At 46.7% G+C, this 21145-nt stretch overlaps 1 protein-coding gene across 1 annotated transcript in view; it reads left to right on the plus strand.

Moving 5' to 3' along the window:
- cdh23 (cadherin-related 23) overlaps positions 1–21145 on the plus strand; it is a 114057-nt gene that overhangs the window by 48281 nt on the left and 44631 nt on the right. The window contains exons 15-18 of the mRNA XM_078199369.1: positions 2893–3030; positions 5502–5621; positions 18804–18981; positions 20684–20895. Of these exons, the coding sequence (XP_078055495.1) occupies positions 2893–3030; positions 5502–5621; positions 18804–18981; positions 20684–20895 (648 nt within the window). The remainder of the gene's footprint in view (positions 1–2892; positions 3031–5501; positions 5622–18803; positions 18982–20683; positions 20896–21145) is intronic.

The following is a 21145-nucleotide window of genomic DNA, read 5'->3' on the forward strand; positions in this document are numbered from 1 at the left end:
GGCACAGTGGTTAGCACTGCTGCCTCACAGCGCCAGGGACCCGGGTTCGATTCCTAGCTCGGGTCACTGTCTGTGTGGAGTCTGCACATTCTCCCCGTGTCTGCGTGGGTTTCCTCCGGGTGCTCCGGTTTCCTCCCACAGTCCAAAGATGTGCGGGTTAGGTTGATTGGCCATGCTAAATTGCCCCTAGTGTCAGGGAATTAACAGTAAAATGTGTGGGGTTATGGGAAAAGGACCTGGGTGAGATTGTGGTCGGTGCAGACTCGATGGGCCGAATGGCCTCCTCCTGCGCTGTAGGGATTCTATGATTATATGATTCTGTGATTCTATGAACTCATGACTAATCATCGTATATCAGGAAGAGGCAATAATGTAGTGGTACTGTTACTGGACTAATAATCCAGAGGCTCTGGGGACCTGGGTTTGAATCCCACCATGGCAAAATTTGAATTCAATAAAAACAATTCAAGGTCGAATGATGACCATAAAACCATTGTCGATTGTTGGAAAAACCCATCTAGTTCGCTAATGTCCTTTAGGGAAGGAAATCTGCTGTCCTTACCTGGCCTGGCCTACATGTGACTCCAGATCCACAGCAATGTGGTTGACTCTTAACTGGCATTTCAGTTGAAGGCTATTAAGGATGGGCAACAAACACGAGCCCAGGCAACAGTGCCCACAATTAATAAAGAAAATACAATAGGAAATTGGCCCCTCGAACCTGCTCCCCCCCCCATTCAGTAAGATCATGGTGGAACTTCCACCTCAACTGTACTACTGTCCCACCCTATCCCCATATCCTGAAGTGTTCAAAAAAGCTGTCAATATCAGCCTTGAATATACTTGTGACGAAGCACCCACAGTCCATCTGGGGTAGGCGCGAGTGTGAAAAATTCTCCTCATCTCTGTCCTAAGCAGCTGACCCCTTATCCTGAGACTGTCTGACCAACCCCCCCAATTCTTCAACCAGGTAAAACAGCCTCTCAGCATCAACCCTGTTAAAACCCTCCAAGAATACACATCACAGCATTCTTCTTATTGACATTGTGGCAGCGTCTTCGAGAAATGCACAAAACGGTCTGATGTAGGCTGAATAAGCAGAATAGAAACATAGAAAAACTACAGCACAAAAACAGGCCCTTTGGCCCCACAGGTTGTGCCAAACATATCCCTACCGTTTAGGCCTACCTATAACCCTCCATCCTATTAAGTCCCATGTACTCATCCAGGAGTCTCTTAAAAGACCCTATTGAGTTCGCCTCCACCACCACTGACGGCAGCCGATTCCACTCGCCCACCACCCTCTGTGTGAAAAACTTGCCCCTAACATTTCCCTTGTACCTACCCCCCAGCACCTTAAACCTGTGTCCTCTCGTAGCAGCCATTTCCACCCTGGGAAAAAGCTTCGGAGAGTCCACCCGATCTATGCCTCTCAACATCTTATACACCTCTATTAGGTCTCCTCTCATCCTACGTCTCTCCAAGGAGAAAAGACCGAGCTCCCTCAGCCTATCCTCATAAGGCATGCCACTCAATCCAGGCAACATCCTTGTAAATCGCCTCTGCACCCTTTCAATCTTTTCCACATCCTTCCTGTAATGAGTGCAGGAACAATACCCAAAACCCAGCTGTCCCAAAACCGGAATTGTCCCGAAACCGGACATTATTCTCCCAGGGGATCTGGACACTGCTCCCCAGGTAGACTAAGCACAGGAGTGAAGAGGCCATTCTGAAACTGCAAGAGTTATGGGACTGTGTTAACTAAAACAGCTACCGAAACCTCACATTGTGTGGGCTCTACAAAGCAGCAAACAACAGAAAGGGATCACCAGACTTGTGATTGAAACAAGAACCAGAAAGTGTTATTTTCTCAAATTTCAAGCTTAAAATGTGCTTGCCTTCTGCTGCTGAGGGATGTGACTTCAGCAAAGCAGAGGTCAGACTAGCGAGGCGTTCCGAAAAGTTCAGGAATTAACCCGTCGCATCCCACACAACAAACCGTTGATGATAGATTTGGGTGGTCGCATTTGTTCACTGATTTGCTGCCAGGAGCTCTCCTGTTCAAAGTTCTAACCCCTTTACCCGTTCAAAACCAGAAAAGCTGCTCGTTCCACCAACAAAGTCCAAAATCCCTCACGCTCTACATCCCGAGGATGATGTCCTGTGAGCTGCCAAACGGCATCAGAACAGGCAGCGCGGTGGCACAGTGGTTGGCACTGCTGCCTCACAGCGTCAGGGACCCGGGTTCGATTCCCAGCTTGGGTCACTGTCTGTGTGGAGTCTGCACGTTCTCCCCATGTCTGCGTGGGTTTGCTCCGAGTGCTCCGGTCTCCTCCCACAGCCTAAAAGACGTGCTGGTTTAGGTGTATTGACCATTCTAAATTTTCCCTCAGTGTACCCGAACAGGCGCCTGAGTGTGGCGACGAGGGGATTTTCATAGTAACTTCATTGCAGTGTTAATGTAAGCCTTACTTGTGACACTAATAACTAAACATAACAAACATAGAAGCATAAAGCCATCTCCTATCCACAATGCACTCATTGGGGGGGTGCGGGGGGGTGCAGAGCAGGGGGGGTGGGAGGGGTGGGGGTTGGGGGTGCAGAGCTTGACTTTGTGCAAAGGTCGAAGTTAAATAATAATGAACTGGCAGCCATCTGTCCCAACTTTGATGTCCATTGAAGTCAGAGTGAATTAGTGGCTACTCAATGTGTACTCTTGATACTCCCTGTACCTCACCCAAGGTCAGTAATTACTACCACAACGTCGTAGAGTGATGTTACCCTTTGCTGGTCGTCGTAGCTTCTGACTGTCCCCTCGCGATCACCTGCTGCTGTCCTGAGGGCAGTTGGCACTAATTCATTTTCTCTTTCTCTAACCGGGCGATGATACAGAAGACAGTGCCTGAAGATACCTCCCTGGGCACTGTGATTCTCCAAGTTAGTGCCAAGGACGCCGATAACGACAGGTTCTCGCGGATTGAGTACAGCCTTGTGGACGGCGAGGGCAGGTTCGGAATCAATCCCACGACGGTAGGATCCATTTTACCAAGCAGGTTAAAATGTCCGATTGAGAGAAGCATTTACCCCGGGGGTCTGAGCTTCGCTGCTCTTTGTGGCCCAATCTAATCGCCCTTGAGAAGGTGGTGGTCTTTCTTGAATGGAGGCAATCCATATGATGGGGGTAGGTCCACAGTGCTGTTCCAGGGTTCAGAATTGGGTAGAATGTACAGCACAGAAATAGGCCATTCGGTCCAACCAGTTCATGTCAGCCTTTGTGCTCCATTCCTGGGGTCAGCTACCAACAGAACAAACAGCCATGAGAAATGCCAGATTGTAATTAAACACCTCAGCAGGTCTGACAGCGTCTGTGGAGAGAGAGTGGAGCCAACGTTTCGAGTCTCGATAATCCTTCATCAGAGCTCACCACAGAGGCTGTCAGACCTGCTGAGATTTTCCAGCATTTTTCTGTTTTTGTTTCAGATTCCAGCATCCGCAATATTTTGCCTTTATGTTTGTAATAAATCACCAACTGATTGATTAATGTCCGTCAGGAAACAGGATTGAAATCCATATCTCGTCTGGTCTACACACCACTGCCACCCCACTGTACAGGGTTGACTCAGTCTTCTCCTCTCAGTGGTCCGCTCTGCTGTTATCACTCTCTATAGACAGAAGACCACCACCTACTCAGAGCTGCTAGGGATGAGCAGTCACTGTGGATTTGCCCACGCCACGCACATCCCCAAAATACATCTTCAAAAGATTGCTCCTTATCTCTTTAATTAAGCTTGACTCTAGTTTTAACCTTGAGCTTTAGGTCTGTTATATCTGTGCCTAGATTATGAAATTATACAGCACAAAGAGACCATTCAGCCCATCATATGTGTCAACTATTCGAAAGAGCTTCCCAGTTTGTTCCATTCCACTGCTGTGACATCCACCCCCCTGCCCCCCCCATCAACCCCTCGGCCAATAACCCAGCAAATGTCCCCTTCAAGTATTTGTGCAATGAACCACTGAAAGTTATTACCGAATCTGCTTCCACCAACCTTTCAGGCAACACGTTCCAGATGTGCTCATAAGGAGGCAGTGGCAGAGTGGTACTGTCGCTGGACTTGTAATCCAGAGACCCAGGGTAATGCTCTGGGGACTCGGGTTCGAATCCCACGACAGCAGATGGTGAAATGTAAATTCAATAAAAATCTGGGATTGAATGTCTAATGATGACCATGAACCCAGTACTGATTGTCAGAAAGACCCATCTGGTTCACTAATGTGGGCAGCATGGTGGCACAGTGGTTAGTACTGCTGCCGCACAGCTCCAGGGACCCGGGTTCAATTCCAGTCTTGGGTCACTGTCTGTGTGGAGTTTGCACGTTCTCCCCGTGTCTGTGTGGGTTTCCTCTGGGTGCTCCAGTTTCCTGCCACAGTCCAAAGATGTGCGGGTTAAGTGGATTGGCCATGATAAATTGACCCTAGTGACTCTCAAATGCCCTCTGAAATGTGGGAGATAGGGACGGGCAACAATTGCTGGCCCAGCGATGCCCGTGTCCCATCACATAAATTTTTTAAAAGGATGACAACAACATGCTGCCCAAAAATCATCTGACCTCTGGTCCTCTTCCCAATCACAAAGAACAAAGAACAATACAGCACAGGAACAGGCCCTTCGGCCCTCCAAGCCCGTGCCGCTCCCTGGTCCAAACTAGACCATTCTTTTGTATCCCTCCATTCCCACTCCGTTCATATGGCTATCTAGATAAGTCTTAAACGTTCCCAGTGTGTCCGCCTCCACCACCTTGCCTGGCAGCGCATTCCAGGCCCCCACCACCCTCTGTGTAAAATATGTCCTTCTGATATCTGTGTTAAACCTCCCCCCCCCTTCACCTTGAACCTATGACCCCTCGTGAACGTCACCGCCGACCTGGGGAAAAGCTTCCCACCGTTCACCCTATCTATGCCTTTCATAATTTTATACACCTCTATTAAGTCTCCCCTCATCCTCCGTCTTTCCAGGGAGAACAACCCCAGTTGATCCAATCTCTCCTCATAACTAAGCCCCTCCATACCAGGCAACATCCTGGTAAACCTCCTCTGTACTCTCTCCAAAATCACCCTCAATCCCTCCTGCCAGTGGGAACAATGCTCCATATTTACTCCACGAAAATCCTCCATGATTTTGACCACTTAGATTCCACCTCCTCGTAACGTTCCCTGCAACACGAAGAGGAACCCCAGTTTCTCCAACCTCTCCACAAAAGCCGAGGTGTTTCAATCCCACACTTGTATTTAAATTACGTGAATAATTTAAATGTTATTAATTTGATGAAGCACTTTTCGATTAGACAGTTACATGTGACTGAGCCGTTAGCGTGGATGACAATGCACCAAGGAGTTGTGTTCTGTTGTGTTCATGGGATTGAGTGATATGGTTAAAAGGTGAAGATTATTGAATACGAGTTAAAATTGCAATGATAATTATTTGTGCTGTTTGTGCAAAGGGGGATATCTACATTCTGGCTGCACTTGATCGAGAGAGAAAAGATCACTACACGCTAACGGCTGTTGCCAAGGACAACCCAGGTGATAATCCAAGCAATCGCAGAGAGAATGCTGTCCAGGTAACTCCATCACATCTCCCTGTCAGGCGATTCCCATTGTTTCTAGCTCTTGGTGTATCTACAAGGTGGGGGTTTATTACACATTGACCCTCTAACTCTGAACCCTCTGTCATCACTACTCTCAATGCAGGAAGGATATATTGTCCTTGGAGAGGGTGCAATGCAGAGTCACCAAAATAATAGCAAGACTAACAGAATTAAGTTATTAAAGCCTAGGCTTGCATTCCCCTGAGTACAGATGATCGAGATATGATCTAGTTGAGGTCTTGAAGATGATCAGGGGCTTTGAGAGGGCTGATCGGGTGAAACAACCCCCTCTGGCGGGGTCGGGGGGGTCTAGAATAAGGAGACAGAAACTTCAAATTGGATGCTGGCCATTCAGCAATGATATCAGGGAGCATCTGTTCACACAGGGGGGGAATGGAAATCTGGAACTTTATCCCCCCCCCCGCACCCCTCCACCCCCCGTACCCCTCCACCCCACACACCCCCCCCCCACCAGTCCACCCCCAAAAGCTGTTGAGGTTGGATTACAATTGGATAGTTGTAATCCAAGAGGCAAATCTATCATGTGTCAGCAAGACACATAAATATGCAGATACAGATCATCCGTGATGTAACTGAAGAGCGAAACATCCTCAACAAGCAGAACATCCTTTTCCTGTTGCGAGGTTTTCGTTGTAATAAAATGAGCAAAATACTGCGGATGCTGGAGTCTGGAACAAGAACAGAGGATGCCGGAAAAACTCAGCAGGTCTGGCAGCATCTATCGGGGGAGAAAGCAAAGTTAACGTTTCGAGTCCTTTGACTCTTCATCAGAACTTGGAGGGAGGGAGAATGTGCTCGAGCTGTGAGAGGTTGCAACAAAACGCAGCAACTTTAAGGACAGTGGCAATGTTCGTTGTCCTGGTTCCCAAGGACATCTGTCCAACACCTCAGCCTACCCCAGTCACCTCTAGCCTCATATCTCCTCACTCATCCCCCCTCACTCTCCCCTGCGTTTTAACACTAGCCCACTCTCTGGAACTCCCATCCAAAGCCCCTTTATCTCACCACTTTGCTCTGCGCGTCCATCTCAACATCCATCTTTTCAGCCAAGCTTTCACTCTCCCCTCCTAACCGCTCCCCCCCCCCCCCCACCCCCAAAGGTCAGCACACTTTCACCCTTAACCTTTCAGTTGATGTTAAACGCATGTAAAAGTTGCAAAATGATGTTTTATGGGTAAACACAACAGCCCCACAGCATGTAACAACACCTCGCTAACAACACTCTATGGACTGTGAAAGGAGTGCAGGGACATTACTCAAAGAAATTGAATGATTTTCAAGATAATTTGACATGATATATATTTTAAAATGTGAGCATTGCTCAAACAATTGATACATTTGATTTATTGGACATGTTGCCACAGAGGTCCAAGTCAAGCAGGCACGGTGGCACAGTGGTTAGCACTGCTGCCTCACAGCGCCAGGGTCCCGGGTTCAATTCCCGGCTTGGGTAACTGTCTGTTCGGAGTCTGCATGTTCTCCCCGTGTCTGCATGGGTTTCCTCCGGGTGCTCCAGTTTCCTCCCACAGTCCGAAAGACAAGCTAGCCGTGCTAAATTCTCCCTCAGTGTACCCGAACAGGTGGCACAGGAACAGGCCCTTCGGCCCTCCAAGCCTGCGCCGCTCATGTGCCCAACTAGACCATTCGTTTGTATCCCTCTATTCCCAGTCTGTTCATGTGGCTATCTAGATAAGTCTTAAACGATCCCAGCGTGTCTGCCTCAATCACCTTGCTTGGGAGTGCATCCCAGGCCCCCACCATCCTCTGTGTAAAATACGTCCCCCTGACATCTGTGTTGAACCTTGCCCCCCTCACCTTGAACCCGTGACCCCTTGTGTTCGTCACCTCCGACCTGGGAAAAAGCTTCCCACTATTCACTCTATCTATGCCCTTCATCATTTTATACACCTCTATTAGGTCGCCCCTCATCCTCCGTCTTTCCAGGGAGAACAACCCCAGTTTACCCAATCTCTCCTCATAGCTAAGACCCTCCATACCAGGCAACATCCTGGTAAACCTTCTCTGTACTCTCTCCAAAGCCTCCACGTCCTTCTGGTCGTGTGGTGACCAGAACTGGACGCAGTATTCCAAATGTGGCCTAACCATCGTTCTATACAGCTGCAACATCATATGCCAACTTTTATATTCTATGCCCCATCCAATAAAGGCAAGCATGCCATATGCCATCTTCACCACCCTCTCCACCTGTGCTGCCACCTTTAAGGATCTGTGGACTTGTACACCCAGGTCCCTCTGTGTGTCTATACTCCTGATGGTTCTGCCATTTATTGTATAGCTCCCTCTTACATTAGATCTACCGAAATGCATCACTTCGTATTTATCTGGATTAAATTCCATCTGCCATTTCTCCGTCCAATGTTCCAGCCTATCTATATCCTGCTGTATTCTCTGACAATGTTCATCACTATCCGCAACTCCAGCAATCTTCGTGTCATCGGCGAACTTACTGATCAGACCAGTTACATCTTCCTCCAAATCATTTATATATATCACAAACAGCAAAGGTCCCAGTACACAGCCCTGCGGAACACTACTAGTCACAGACCTCCAACCGGAAAAAGACCCCTCCACTGCTACCCTCTGTCTTCTATGGCTAAGCCAGTTCTCCACCCATCTAGCTAGCTCACCTTTAATCCCGTGAGATTTAACCTGCCATGAGGGACCTTGTCAAACGCTTTACTAAAATCCATATAGACGACGTCCACGGCCCTTCCCTCGTCAATCGTTTTTGTCACCTCCTCAAAAAACTCAACCAAATTTGCGAGGTATGACCTCCCTCGTACAAAACCATGCTGTCTATCGCTAATGAGATTACTCAGTTCTAAGTGCACATATATCCTATCTCTAAGAATCTTCTCCAACAACTTCCCTACCACGGACGTCAAGCTCACCGGCCTATAATTACCCGGGTTATCCTTGCTACCCTTCTTAAATAACGGGACCACATTTGCTATCCTCCAATCCTCTGGGACCTCACCTGTGTCCAGTGAAGAGACAAAGATTTCTGTTAGAGGCCCAACAATTGCATCTCTCGCCTCCCTGAGGAGTCTAGGATAGATGCCATCTGGCCCTGGGGATTTGTCTGTCTTAATGTTTCCTAAAAAACCTAACACTTCCTCCCTTGTAATTGAGATTGTTTCTAACGGGTCAACACATCTCTCTGAGACACTGCCAGTCAACATGTCCCTCTCCTTTGTGAATACTGAAACTTTCCTTTGTATACTTTACTTTAAGACACTGGTTTGGTCATCAACATACCAAGTATTTCAAAATACAATAAGTACGTGGAAGGGAACCCTACACGATGTGTTTCAATATTCTTCCTTTGCCTAAGGTTCCAGAAACTTCCTGTCTACATGAGTCTTCCATTTATGAACGATTGATATTTAGCACAAGAAGGGGCAAACTATTTAAGTGTCACTGTGAGGTAGAAATACCAGGAATTGTCACAATAATAAGTTGTATTGAATTTATATATTGTTGACTTGACTCTCAGTATAATGTTCAATACTTTTCAGTGAATTTAAAATCGCAGTTGCTCTTGGAGCTTACATGGAGATGCAGCCTTTGACATTGTTTGAATAATGACGGAATCTACCTGAACTGCTGGGTCAGGTACGCTGAGAACTCGATTGATTATGCGTCACTCCCCCAGTTCTGTGCTTACGTGACTGAGATTGTGATCTCACCATTGAGAGGAGGCTCAAACCTACATCCTTTTGACACGGAGGTCGGAACACAGCAAGCTGAGTCAAGCTGATACGTCAGAGGTGTACCCTATGTTCTACCTCAACCTCCTGACCACAAGCATAAGCGTCATCACGTTGCTAGCTATCTCAAAGGAAAGTGGGCCTCAAAAATTCTAAAGCGAACATCGCGAGATGCTTACTGAGTGGCACAGCGATCACGAACTTTGACCTTGAACCTCTGACCTGGATTGGACCTAACCAAAGCTGATTGGACAAAATATCTGCTCTCACATGAGGCTGCCCTGAGAGCTACTGGAAAGTTTGGGAACATGCATCCTAATTTGCAACTACAGCTTATCTTTATGAGGTAGCCACCACCTATTGCATGTTGGAGAATCTTCTGACACAGGTGGCACAGTGGTTAGCACTGCAGCCTCACAGCTCTAGGGACCCAGGTTCGATTCCCGGCTGGGGTCACTGTCTGTGCGGATTTTGCACATTCTCCCCATGTCTGTGTGGGTTTCCTCCAGGTGCTCCGGTTTCCTTGCATAGTCCGAAAGATGTGCGGGTTAGGTGCATTGACCGTGCTAAATTGCCCCTTAGAGTCCTGGGATGCGTAGGTTTGAGGGATTAGAGGGGTAAATGTGTGAGGTCACAGGGATAGGGCCTGGGTGGGATTGCTGTCGGTGCAGACTCGATGGGCCGAATGGCCTCCTTCTGCACTGTAGGATTCTATGATTCTATGAGTACTTGGCACTGAGCCATTTAAGGACAACAATAGGATGGGTAACCCAAAGCTTGGTCAAAAAGGTAAAGTAAAAGTTTATTTATTAGTCACAAGTAGGCTTACATTAACACTGCAATGAAGTTACTGTGAAATTCCCCTAGTCGCCACACTCTGGCACCTGTTCGAGTCAATGCACCCTAACCAGCACGTCTTTCAGACTGTGGGAGGAAGCTGGAGCACCCGGAGGAAACCCACGCAGACACGAGGAGAACGCGAGAGGTAGGTTTTAAGGGGAGTCTTAAAGGAGGAGGGGGAGGGTGGTGGAAAGGTTTAGGGAGAGATTTCCAGAGCTTGGGGACCAAGCGGCTGGAGTCACAAGGGGATACTCAGGAGGCCAGAGTGGGAGGAGAGCAGAGATATCACAGAGTTTGGAAACACAGAATCACAGTGCAGGGAGGAGGCTATTTGGCCCATCATATCCGTACCAGCTCTCTGCAAGAGAAATCACCTGGTCCCACTATCTCCACCAGTGCTCCCCACCGCCCCCCTGTTTTTCTGCAAGCTTTTTTCCCTTCAGATAATGATTACATTCCCTTTCAAAATCCACAATTGAAGTTGCCTCCTCTACAGTCGGAGGCTTTGCATTCCAGATCCCTCAGGAGATTACGGAGCTCAGCAGACAGCGAGGCCATCGAGCAATCTGTAAACAAGGACACGGACCTTAAGATGAATGTGTTGCCATTCTGAGAGCTATAGGCCAGCAAACACATTCAGCACTAAATGACAGGGTCACTTGTAAAAGCGGCGGGAGCGGCTAAAGGTGAAACAAAGGTTAAGGACTGATCTCCGGATTTTGGCACTCTCTCTTCAAAGTATTATCTACAATTTCATGCTAACAGAAACCCTTGCCTCAATTCCACTGCTTGGCACGAATGATAAGCTCAGAACATGTAGCTGATAAATTCACATCATATTTCAAAACATTTCATAATAAGCTTGAAGAGGAACAGGATGCATCAAGACACTTTCATCATCGTAATATCTCCATCCAAATGTTCTTTCCTGTTCTAGAATATTCTTCCCACGCCATTCTGCTGTCTACAAATTGAAACATCATTGCAGGAAGGAACACAATATCCTCATGACATCAGTGGGAGAGTTAGGTTTCAGAAGAGGTTGCCAGGTGAAAACACATTTTAAATGAATTGCATAACTTGTCGGTCATGAAATTCACTTCATATATTGAGCACTTCTAACTGGGTGTGAATGATCCAACGTAAACACAGGCTCTACAGGTTGGATTGACTCTCAGGATCTGGGTCAACTCATCCACGTAAGACGTTTCAATTTCAATAACCAGGGAATCATAGACAAAAGGCGGGTAACTATAGGCCGGTTAGCTTAACCTCTGGAGTAGGAAAAACACTTGAATCTATCATCAAAGAAGAAATAGCGAGACATCCGGATGTAAATTGTCCCATTGGTAAGACACGGCATGGGTTCATGAAGGGCAGGTCATGTTTGACTAATTTGGTGGAATTGTTTGAGAACATTACATGCACAGTGGACAATGGGGAACCTGTGGATGTGGTGTATCTGGATTTCCAGAAGGCATTTGACAAGGTGCCGCACCAAAGACTGCTACATAAGATAAAGGTGCATGGTGTTATGGGTAATGTATTAGCATGGATAGAGGATTGGTTAACTAACAGAAAGCAAAGAGTGGGGGTAAACAGGTGTTTTTCTGGTTGGCAATCAGTGACTAGTGGTGTGTCTGAAGGATCAGTGTTAGGACCGCAATTTTTTACGATTTGGAGTTGGGGACCAAGTGTAGTGTGTCAAAATTCGCAGATGACACTGAGATGAGTGGCAGAACAAATTGTGTCGAGGATGCTGAAAGTCTGCAAAGGGATAGAGATAATCTGAGTGAGTGGGAGAGGGTCTGACGGATGGAGTACAATGTTGGTAAATGTGAGGTCATCCATTTTGGTAGGAATAGCAGCAAAATGGACTATTATTTAAATGGTATAAAATTGCAACATGCTGCTGTGCAGAGGGACCTAGGTGTCCTTGTGCAGGAATCTCAAGGAGTTGGTTTGCAGGTGCAACAGGGAATTAAGGCGGCAAATGGAATTTTGTCCTTCATTGCTAGAGGGATGGAGTTTAAAAACAGCAAGGTTATGTTGCAGCTGTATAGAGTACTGGTGAGGCCACACCTGAAGTACTGTGTGTGGTGGACCTCAGTTGTGCCTTTGTCCTATATGGACCACCGTTGTGTCTGCTTGTCATACCTGGACACATCCCCTTCCAGTTTGGGTCCTCCCCTCAGCACCTAGTATAAAGGTGGCTGTCTCCTCCCCCTTGTTCAGTCCAGGTCGGTTATTTGTTGGGATCTGCTCCTGATTCTGTTGTGAATAAAGCCTACACTTATATTGGCATATCGGTAGTCTTTCGCCTTATTGATAGCGCATCATTGTGTACAATTTTGGTCTCCTTACTTGAGAAAGGATATACTGGCACTGGAGGGGGTGCAGAGGAGATTCACTAGGTTGATTCCGGAGTTGAGAGGGTTGGCTTATGAGGAGAGACTGAGTAGACTGTGGCTATACTCATTGGAGTTCAGAAGAATGAGGGGAGATCTTATAGAAACATATAAGATTATGAAGGGAATAGACAAGATAGAAGCAGGGAAGTTGTTTCCACTGGTGGGTGAAACTAGAACTAGGGGGCATAGTCTCAAAATAAGGAGAAGCAGATTTAGGACTGAGTTGAGAGGAACTTCTTCACACAAAGGGTTGTGAATCTGTGGAATTCCCTGCCCAGTGAAGCAGTTGAGGCTACCTCATTGAATGTTTTTAAGGCAAGGATAGACAAATTTTTGAACAGTGAAGGAATTAAGGGTTGAATGTTTTTAAGGCAAGGATGGACAACTTTTTGAACAGTAAAGGAATTAAGGGTTATGGTGAGCGGGCGGGTAAGTGGAGCTGAGTCCACAAAAAGATCAGCCATGATCTTATTGAATGGCGGAGCAGGCTCGAGGAGCCAGATGGCCTACTCCTGCTCCTAGTTCTTATGTTCTTATATTCTTATAACTTGAGTTCAATGTCCGACTCTCTGCAATCCTGGAACGTTCTGCCCGGCCAACTCTTTCACTGCCAACCACAAGATCCTAAGAGGCCGTGGGCACCATGGCAACTGGAGCCCTCGAGGCCAAGGTCGAATTGGAGAAAAGATTGATGGGTAATGAGATTGAGCAATTTGGACCAGAGTCCAGTCGATGGAGTTGACATAGAGATCAGCCATAACCTAACTGAGTGGTGCAGCAGAGCCCGAGGGGCTGAATGGCCACCTGCACTTCCCATAGTTACTAACTCAGGCACATAAGATGTTTGCCAGCAGCAATCTTCCTACTTTGCCTTTGGAACAGGAGAGTAAGCTGTATACTGTGGAAGTTAGGTTACAACAATTGCGAAAATTAAAGTTCCATAATTGTGAAAAAACTCTGTCGAGTAATGGGAAATGCTTATCGGCAAACGAGGCCTTTAATGAAGCCAGCGCTTATGTACTTATGTATGGATAAGCAACTAAACCTAAAACCTTCTGTTAGTTCCATAAGCACTGCCTCCAGGCTCGGCCACAGGATGGAAAATAAGACAATTCCATTAAAATACAGCAAAGAGCAAGATATGGGGACATATCATGCTAATGAAGGATCAGCAGGAGGCAGTTTTCTATTGGGATAAGGGCAAAAAGCTATGATTGGTGGATATGTATGCAAATGAAAAATTGATAAGTTGCTCACTTCTCATTTGCTGTAATTAACTATAACTGCTAAATTGTTTGTACGCATCAACAGAACAGCTTGCGATGCATTGCGCTGCACCGTGTTCTCACTTGTGCGCAAGTTATTAAAGCTTGGAAATTGAGTACTCTGGGTTTAAGTGTTGTTTTTACACAAAGTTGACGACAGTACAATTCTCACACCTGCCCCATCACTCAATTCAATCATTTCTACCTTGACTTCACTTACCCCCATATCTCTTTATTCCCTTCGTATCCAGAACTCTTATCAATCTTGACCTTTCAATTACTCAATGACTGAAGAATTCAAGCGTTTAAAAGCCCCTGAATGAAGACGGCTCTGGCAATCAGAGGCCTATAAGACTTGGCCTCCTGGTCTAGACTCTCTGCCTCCCTATCAAACTTCAAGAGCAGAACCAAGTGGCTATCTGCTTTATTCTAATAACATAAGGCTTGTGTTTATATAGTACCTTTCACAACCTCAGGAAGTCCTAAAGTTCTTTAAAGCCAATACTTAGTGATGCAAAGCCCCTAAGCCAAGCAGTTTCTTCCAGTCCTGCTGTGTTGAGTGCAGATTGGCCTCCACTGGGTCACTGAAGCACTTCTTGAACTGTGGCCGCTTTTGTAAAGTGGGAAATGTGGCTGTCAATTTGTGCACAGCAAGCTCCCACAAACAGCAATGAGATAACGATCAGATGTTTTTAAACCAGGAGTATGAATACTGACTGCGGGACATCAGGAAAAAGCCCCATGCTCCCCTTCGAAATAATGACCTTGGGCACCCATTATGTCCACCTGAGAGGGCAGGTACCCCATCAGCTTGGCCCCTCATCCAAATCATCAGCTGTTTGATTGGGCAAAGCCCCAAGGGTGGTGAAATCTCACCTCTCCCTCTGCCTGTTGGCATTCCAATGGACACCCGGCCAAGGTCGTTCTGCCTCCCTCGCTCTTTTTTTTAAAAAAAATGCTTAACCAATTTTATTTCAGGATTGCGTCACTCATTTCTGAGAAGTGAAAGAGGAAGTGGTTACTTTTGTAATGTGTCAGACTTTACGCAGACAAATAACAAAACGCTTTGTACGCTCTTCCAATTGATTGGCAGAGAGCACCAATCAGATTTGTCAGTAAGTTGCGCTTCTGTATTATCACCTATTTAAAGTAACGGGGGCAGGGGGGTGATTTCTGCCATTTCCCAATCCCATTGTTCCCTAAACTTTACTTTTAACAATCCCTGCCTAACCTCTCTTGGGGAGGAAAAAGATCGAACCGCATCTACATTGGCAACTTTCACAACCTCAATGCTCTGTCGCCAATAAGTGCTTTTGAAGTGTAGTCACAGTTGTAATGTAGGATAATGTAGGGCGGCACGCTGGCACAGTGATTAGCACTGCTGCCTCACAGCGCCAGGGACCCGGGTTCGATTCCTGGCTTGGGTCACTGTCCGTGTGGAGTTTGCACATTCTCCCCGTTTCTGCGTGTGTTTCCTCCGGGTGCTCCGGTTTCCTCCCACATTCCAAAGATGTGCGGATTAGGTTGATTGGCCATGCCAAATTGACCCTTAGTGTCAGGGGATTAGCAGGGTAAATATGTGGGGTTACGGGAATAGGGCCTGGGTGGGATTGTGGTCGGTGCAAACTCGATGGGCCGAATGGCCTCCTTCTGCACTGTGCCATAGAACCATAGAACCATAGAAAATTACAGCTCAGAAACAGGCCTTTTGGCCCTTCTTGTCTGTGCCGAACCATTTTATGCCTAGTCCCACTGACCTGCACTTGGACCATATCCCTCCACACCCCTCTCATCCATGAACCCGTCCAAGTTTTTCTTAAACGTTAAAAGTGACCCCGCATTTACCACTTTATCCGGCAGCTCATTCCACACTCCACCACTCTCTGCGTGAAGAAGCCCCCCCTAATATTCCCTTTAAACTTTTCTCCTTTCACCCTTAACCCATGCCCTCTGGTTTTTTTCTCCCCTCGCCTCAGCGGAAAAAGCCTGCTTGCATTCACTCTATCTATACCCATCAAAATCTTATACACCTCTATCAAATCTCCCCTCAATCTTCTACGCTCCAGGGAATAAAGTCCCGGCAACATCCTTGTGAACCTTCTCTGCACTCTTTCAATCTTATTTACATCCTTCCTGTAACTAGGTGACCAAAACTGTACACAATACTCCAAATTCGGCCTCACCAATGCCTTATATAACCTTACCATAACACTCCAACTTTTATACTCGATACTCCAATTTATAAAGGCCAATGTACCAAAGGCACTCTTTACGACCCTATCCACCTGTGACGTCACTTTTAGGGAATTCTGTACCTGTATTCCCAGATCCCTCTGTTCAACTGCACTCTTCAGAGTCCTACCATTTACCCTGTACGTTCTTCTTTGGTTTGTCCGTCCGAAGTGCAATATCTCACACTTGTCTGCGTTAAATTCCATTTGCCATTTTTCAGCCCATTTTGCTAGTTGGTCCAAATCCCTCTGCAAGCTTTGAAAACCTTCCTCACTGTCCACTACACCTCCAATCTTTGTATCATCAGCAAACTTGCTGATCCAATTTACCACATTATCATCCAGATCATTGATATAGATGACAAACAACAATGGACCCAACACCGATCCCTGCGGAACACCACTAGTCACAGGCCTCCACTCAGAGAAGCAATCCTCCACAACCACTCTCTGGCTTCTTCCATTGAAAAGTTTAACAACACCAGGTTAAAGTCCAACAGGTTTATTTGGTAGCAAAAGCCACACTTCCATTGAGCCAGTGTCTTATCCAATTTACTACCTCCCCATGTATACCTAGCGACTGAACCTTCCTAACTAACCTCCCATGAGGGACTTTGTCAAAGGCCTTGCTGAAATCCAGGTAGACAACATCCACCGCCTTTCCTTCATCCACTTTCCTGGTAACCTCCTCGAAAAACTCTAATAGATTGGTCAAACATGACCTCCCACGCACAAAGCCATGTTGACTCTCCCTAATAAGTCCCTGTCTATCCAAATATTTGTAGATCCTATCCCTTATCACACCTTCCAATAACTTGCCCACCACCGACGTCAAACTTACTGGCCGATAATTTCCCGGATTTCTTTTGGAACTTTTTTTAAACAACGGAACAACATGAGCCACCCTCCAATCATCCGGCACCTCCCCCGTGAATACTGACATTTTAAATAAGTCTGCCAGGGCCCCTGCAAGTTCAACACTAGCTTCCCTCGAGGTCCGTGGGAATACCCTGTCCGGTCCTGGGGATTTATCCACTCTGATTTGCCTCAAGACAGCGAGTACCTCCTCCCCTTTAATCTGTAAAGGTTCCATGGCCTCCCTACCAGTTTGCCCCATTTCCGTAGACTCCATGCCCGTTTCCTCAGTAAATACGGATGCAAAAAAACCATTTAGTATCTCCCCTGTAGGATTGTATGATTCTATGGATCCTATGAATTGAGAATCAGTCTGCACACAGCAAGCTCTGACAAACGACTGTGTGATAATGAACAGACAATCAATATTTCTGATATTGGTTGAGGGAAAAATATTGGCCAGAACACCAGAGAAAACTCCTCTGCCCATCTTCAAAGTAGTGCGATAGCGTCTTTGTCAACCTCCAGAGCAGATTGGAGCCTCAGCCTTAATGTTTCAGGAGGGTAACAGAGGAGTATGGGGTTCACTGTATTTTGCTTTGCAGGTTCTAGAGATCGGACTGTGTGTGAGGCAAAACATCTGCAAAAATTTCCTCCAATCTCTAGTCATCAGGAATAATCCCCGTGCATCTATTCATTTATATCACAGTTGCACAGTGATTGGAACTCTAGACCGACTCTTCATCAATATACATTGACACACTGGCAAGCTCAAACCATCTTGACTTAGAGTGTGAACCACTCTATAAGTCAAGATCTTGACTTAATTTATTATTGTCACATGTATTAGTATACAGTGAAAAGTATTGTTTCTTGCACATTATACAGACAAAACATACCATTCATAGAGAAGGAACAGTAAGGAGTCTCACAGGTTAAAGTCCAACAGGTTATTTGATAGCACGAGCTTTCGGAGTGCTGCTCCTTCCTCAGGTGAGAAGGGGCAACGCTCTGAACACTCATGCTACCAATAAACCTGTTGGACTTTAACCTGGTGTTGTGAGACTACTTACTGTGCCCACCCCAGTCCAACGCCGGCATCTCCACATTATAGAGAAGGAAAGGAGAGAGTGCAGAATGTAGTGTTACAGTCATAGCTAGGGTATAGAGAAAGTCAACTTAATATATGATAGGTCCATTCAAAAGTCTGACAGCAGCAGGGAAGAAGCTCTTCTTGAGTTGGTTGGTACGTGACCTCAGACTTTTGTATCTTTTACCCGACGGAAGAAAGTGGAAGAGAGAATGTGCGTGGGGTCCTTGATTATGCTGGCTGCTTTGCTGAGGCAGCAGGAAGTGTAGACGGAGGCAGATTCACTCTCTCCCCGCTGTGGGGGCCACCAGGAAGGGGACTTGTCTGGAAGAGCCATTTTGCCTATTCGAGACTGGCTTGCAACAAATGAAAAGCAAAGCTGTGTTGGAACTTGGCCACATTGTTGGGGTTGTCTCTCTTTCACTCTGGGTGCCTGTGTGACTGTTAGCTCCATGTATTTGTACCCCACTTTTTGCTTGCTCCAGGGGTTTTCCTACTGCAACCCTTCTCTTCCCTGACTCCCCCTTCCCTTCAAGCTTCCACATTAAAAGGGATGCAGAGGGGTCCGACGCCACTTGGCCGAGGTGACACGGACTCTGAACTATGCTGTCGCTGTCACATCCAGGTACAGCTGCAGCCAGAACCATTCGCGAGCTGACTCGAGCTGCAGTTTGTCGCGTGGGCTAATGCAGCCATCATTTGTCTCTGCAGGTGCTGGTGACTGTTCTGGACGTCAACGACTACCGTCCCCAGTTCTCCAAGAATGTGTTCAGCACCAGTGTTTATGAGAATGAGCCTGGAGGAACGTCTGTGGTAACCATGACAGCGACAGATCTGGATGAGGGTGAAAATGCGGTGTTAAAATATAGCATACAAGGCCCTGGTGTAGGTAAGATACATAGTTATAGAATCCCTTTATGGGAACAATGTACATTTTATGAGAATGTTCCTCTGCTCTTCAAAGCTCTTGGTTTGTGTGTCGCCCCCCCCAGGTTCTGCAAGATGGGTAGAGAATGGTGTCAATCTCTTCCCAAGTCTCCCCCACAGCATCTTGAGGCTTTATCTTTCTGCTCACTGACTTGAGGGAGAGATGGGGTAACTTGATTTGAGGGGCTTTCTTTTCCTTTCCTCTCGGGGGTCCCCTCCCCTTCACTCAATATCTCCACTGAGGGAACATGGATGAGTTAGGGAGGCTTAGATACAAGATTACATACAGAGAGCGGGGGAGCATCAGAGGCTGGCAAAACGAGAGGTGATCCAGACCCAGAACAATTGAGGGATGTTGGGGATCCATACGGGATAGGGCCTGGGTGGGATTTCGATGCAGGCTCGATGGGTCGAATGGCCTCCTTATGCACTATAGGGATTCTAATACTGCCTATTCCCCAATGGCACCACCCCCACTTCCCCACCCAGCCCCAATTGGTGCACATGTCCAGTACTGTACAGTGATTCTGACTATTCTAAACTGCTTGCAAAGAGTGAATCACAACAGCATTTGAGATTGCCATTACTGGGTCAATAGACTAACTCCCTGTACAAGGATATCAATTAGAGGCAAGCAAAAATCCAATATGCTGATTAAAGCTCTTCACATGAACGTTAAGTATAATGTTTATGCACCATAACAATCTACTACTATTGACTGGTATGGTTAGAAATTACTCATGTCAACAATTGTGGATATGTTTCCTCTTTCTGCCTCTGCGGATTCTCAACCTGCTCTTTTTATTGTGTAGTACTTGGTACACTTCGCACGCTGTACTTCACTCTCCAGTTGTTGCTCTCTCTCCCCCGCTGCCCATACCCCCCTACCCTCCCTCCACTACATCTCTGTTCACCCCCCCCCCCCTTTTAAATATTTATTCACTCACGGGATGCCAAGGTCAACATTTATTGCCCATCCCAAATTGCCCTTGAGAAGGTGAGGAGACGCCTTCCTTGAACATAACTGAATAGTCTTCTTGCTGTAGCTCTGGAGTCACACACAGGCCAGACTGAGTGAAGATGGCAGATTTCCAAGGGTGTTTGTGACATGGGTGGGTTCTGACAACCATCTCTTAGCTTTCTGGTCACATTTACTTTTTATTCCAGATTTATTAAATTGACTGAACTTGGGTCACACACTGTCATGACGAGAAATGAACTCGTATATCCAGATTCTGAGCCGAGGCATTTGGATTACTAGTCCAGGAACATGACCACTTTTGTACCATGGCTCGATGGGCCAAATGGCCTCCTTCTGCACTGTTGATTCTATGATAACCACATACATATGCTCTCATTCTCTCTTCCTCTTAGTCAAACACTGCGTCCTAAAAATTCATCTGGTCCTGTTTTTACTGCATGATAAGGCGCATTGAATGTTTTTAAGGCAAGGATAGATAAATTTTTGAACAGTAAAGGAATTGAGGGTTATGGTGAGCGGGCGGGTAAGTGGAGCTGAGTCCATGAAATTGAATGGCGGGGCAGGCTCGAGGGGCCAGATGGCCTACTCCTGCTCCTACTTCTTATGTTCTTATGTGTAGGAAGAAGTCCAACAATTGCCCGAACTGTTGTATGTGAGTCACCCTATTCTTCATTCCTCTCAGATGCTTTTAGGATTGATGAGGACACGGCTGTGATCACCACCACACGGCTCCTGGAGTCCTACGAGAGGTTTAATCTGACGGTTGTTGCCACCGACCAAGGCGGGCTCCCGCTCTGGGGGTCAGCTTTGCTGAAGATTGAAGTGATTGATGTCAATGACAATCGGCCAGTGTTTGTCAGGCCTCCCAATGGGACAATACTGCACGTTATGGAGGTAAGACCCTTGGTGCGGACCCACCAATTGGGAGACACCCTCAGACTCACCGGTAACAGGAAAATTTACGCAGGATCACAGAATTGTTACAGCACCGACAGAGGCCTCTCGGCCCATTCCTTTTTGCACCAGCCTCCTGAACAAGCAATTCACCAAGTGCCTTCTCCACGTAACCCTGTGCAATCTCCCTTTTGGATAATAATTCAATTCCCTCTTAAAAGTTTCAGCTGAATCTGCCTTCCCCACACTC

Source organism: Mustelus asterias, chromosome 28 (assembly GCF_964213995.1).
Source record: "Mustelus asterias chromosome 28, sMusAst1.hap1.1, whole genome shotgun sequence".
Classification (NCBI taxonomy): domain Eukaryota; kingdom Metazoa; phylum Chordata; class Chondrichthyes; order Carcharhiniformes; family Triakidae; genus Mustelus; species Mustelus asterias.